The sequence below is a fragment of the Sorex fumeus genome, unplaced genomic scaffold (genome assembly GCF_029834395.1).
Source record: "Sorex fumeus unplaced genomic scaffold, SorFum_2.1 ptg000094l, whole genome shotgun sequence".
In the NCBI taxonomy this organism is placed as follows: domain Eukaryota; kingdom Metazoa; phylum Chordata; class Mammalia; order Eulipotyphla; family Soricidae; genus Sorex; species Sorex fumeus.
Window position 1 is genome coordinate 22,606,659 of NW_026606151.1, and position 3,247 is coordinate 22,609,905.

A 3,247-nucleotide genomic window follows, 5' to 3' on the forward strand; every position below is an offset into this window, starting at 1 on the left:
TAAAACTAAATGCTTCAGTTCAATTTAGTTTAAATCTTATGTTATGACTTCTGTGGAACACACACACACACACACACACACACACACAAGAAATTGAGGGTGAATTGATCTCTAGAAATATAAAATTTGATATGTGCTGTGTTTTTGAGTTCTGAGAGATGGTGTCCTTATTCAATTCACACTTGAATGCTTCACCAGTATAATTATTTGGAGAACTGGAACGATAGCACAGCAGGTAGGGTGTTTGTCTTGCATCTGGACTTGATTCCTCCATCCCTCCCAGAGAGTCAGCGAGCTACCAAAGTATTCCACCAGCATGGCAGAGCCTCACAAGCTCCCTGTGGCGTATTTGATATGCCAAAAACAGTAACAACAATGGGGAAGTTACTGGTGCCCGCTGGAGCAAGTGCTACAATCATAAGAGATGCAAGGAAACTACATTACTTCATCTTAAATCAGTACACTCTAATCCTTGGAATTTTTCTAGTGATAAAAAACTTACAGCAAGATCAGTGTTTTTCTGTGTGTCTCTGATTTAGGGTGAAAGTCTATTAATCAGCATAAACAATCATATATTCTCTAAAGAAAACTAATTGCACACTATGTTCTTTTTTACCTTCTAATTTTTTAGTGCCCATTTCCATTCTATCAATTCATGCATTTAATATCCTAGATATAATATCCTTGGCGAAGTATAACAACATTTTCAAGCATCTACAAACTTCTATTCATTTAATTTCAGGATTTGTCTGTTTTTACTATTGTACTTACTATAAAATAATTGAGAGAGAGAGAGAGAAAGAGAGAGAGAGAGACGATGGGGTGATGGAAGGGGAACTCGAGACACTAGGAAACGTACACGGGTGGAGGGATGGATATTAGAACACTGAAATCTAATCGTGAACAGCTTTCTAAGGGTCTATCTCACAGTGATTCAATAAATAAGTAAATCATTGTGAGATAGATTTTTCTCTCTTTTCTTTCGCGAGTGCATAGAACTGAACCCATTGCCTCACTCATAGGTTATTACCTCGGTACTCTGGCACTGTGAAATATCCAGGTCCCTAAATGGCAAAGTCTCGCAAGCTACCCATGATGTATTCAATATGGCAAAAAGAGTAATAAGTCTCACAATTTGTTGTGAAACGTTACTGGTGCCCGCATGAGTGAATTGATGAACAATGGGAGGACAGTGCCACAGTGCTGCAAATTACTTACTAATTATATCAAAGTGTTATTTACATGTAAATGAACTTATTTTAATTTATAGACTAATTATCTTCTGTTAAATATTCTGATCTTTTTCAAAATATAGGCACAAATTGACCATGATAATATATATTTTAGATAACTTTCCTGATAAAATAATGTTTGTCGAATGGTATAAGTATATAATGTACAAAAGGTTTAATATGTTACATACAAAATTACTTAAAAGTTTTGTAGTTCTATTATTCTTATTTTAATAAAAAATGATTATAAATGATACTGTTTATGTAATCAGTAGTAATTGGACAGGTAATTTTATTTTTCAAGAAAGATTTCAAAGCTTTTCTTTAGACACTTTGAAATAAGAATTATATAAATTTATTAATTGATAGGATTTGGGTTAATTGATGATTAGCACTGTAATACTGTCCTCCCGTTGTTCATCAATTTGCTTGAGCGGGCACCAGTACTCTCTCACAACAAATTGTGAGACTTGTTGTTAACTGTGTTTGGCATTTTGAATACGTCACAGGAAGCTTGTCAGGCTTTGCCATGTGGGCAAGACACTCTCAGTAGCTTGCCGGGTTCTCTGAGACAGGAAGAGGAATCAAATCCTGGTCGGCCATGTCAGCCGCATGCAAGGCAAATGCCTTACCCACTGAGCTAACACTCCAGCCCAACTGATGATTATGGTAATATAATTGTTACTTTTACATCAGTACTTGTAGGCATTATCTCAAACTTATCATTTTTGTATTTATGAAGAGATAGACTTATATTTAGATATTAATTTATTGGTTTGTTTACTTTACCATTGTTTTGCAACTCTAGAGAGGTGACCTGTGATTTCCAACCAAAATCATATAAAGTTAATGAAGACTATGACTAATTTCACGACAAGTGGGTTTCTCCTCATAGGATTTTCTACCAAGCCCGAGCTAGAAATCGTCTATGCTTCTTTGTTCCTCATTCTGTACTTGTTGGCTTTAACTGGCAACATGCTCATCATCACCACAACTTCCCTGGATGACAGTCTCCAGTCCCCCATGTATTTCTTCCTGAAGCATCTCTCCTTGCTGGATCTCTGCTACATTTCCGTGACTGTCCCGAGATTCATTACTAACTCTTTCTTGCATAGAGGAAACATTTCCTTCTGGGAATGCGTTTTTCAGTGCTTTTTCTTCATCCTCTGTTCAGGTGCAGAGATGGTCATGCTCACCCTGATGTCCTATGACCGCTACGTGGCCATCTGCCTGCCCCTGCACTATGAAATCATCATGGACGTCAGAACCTGTGTCCATGGAGTCGCTGGCGTCTGGGTCAGTGGGGTCATCTCTGGAGCCATGCACACGGCAGCTACTTTCTCCATCCACTTCTGTGGCCCCCGCATCATTCACCAGTTCTTCTGTGATATCCCCCAGATTATGAAACTGTCCTGCTCTAATGACTATATCTCTGAGCTCAGTGTCTCTGTTTTCCTGGCTTTGGTGGCATTTCTTTGTTTTACCTTTATTGGATTCTCCTACACGCACATATTTTCTTCTGTACTGCGGATGCCATCTGCAGAGGGCAGAGCTAAGGCCTTTTCCACTTGCCTCCCCCACCTCGCTGTTGTATTATTATTTCTTTCTACAGCTGCATTTGAGTACCTTAAATCTCATTCAGACTCTCCAACGGTGTCAGACATTTTACTCACAATTATGTATACAATAGTTCCACCAACATTCAATCCAATGATCTACAGCCTGAGAAATAAAGCGGTTAAGTCAGCGGTAAGAAAGATTTTTAAGATAAATAAAGCTTCTCTGTGTTGATGACATTTATGTGTTCTTTGTTTGGAGAGAATTTCAGTTCTATTGGGAAATCTTGACATAAGGTATCAGGAAATTTCAGAAATTAAAAGTGAATATAGTGGCTGGAGCAATAGCAAAGTGGGTAGGGCATTTGCCTTGCAAGCAGCCATCCTGGGTTCGATTCCCAGCAACCAATATGGTCCCCCGAGCATCGCCAGCAGTAATTCCTGAGTGCATGAGCCAGT

General features: G+C 38.5%; 1 protein-coding gene across 1 annotated transcript; it reads left to right on the forward strand.

Annotated features, from left to right (window-relative positions):
* Positions 1–2,090: 2,090 nt before the first annotated feature.
* LOC130040196 (olfactory receptor 14J1-like) lies at positions 2,091–3,023 on the forward strand. The gene has a single exon (XM_056132205.1). It carries the CDS (start codon positions 2,091–2,093, stop codon positions 3,021–3,023), a length of 933 nt encoding a protein of 310 aa, XP_055988180.1.
* The last annotated feature ends 224 nt before the right edge of the window (positions 3,024–3,247 follow it).

Bases quoted from the DNA above. Each gene is read 5' to 3' on its own strand.
- LOC130040196 (XM_056132205.1), top strand. From the start codon at position 2,091: ATGACTAATTTCACGACAAGTGGGTTTCTCCTCATAGGATTTTCTACC.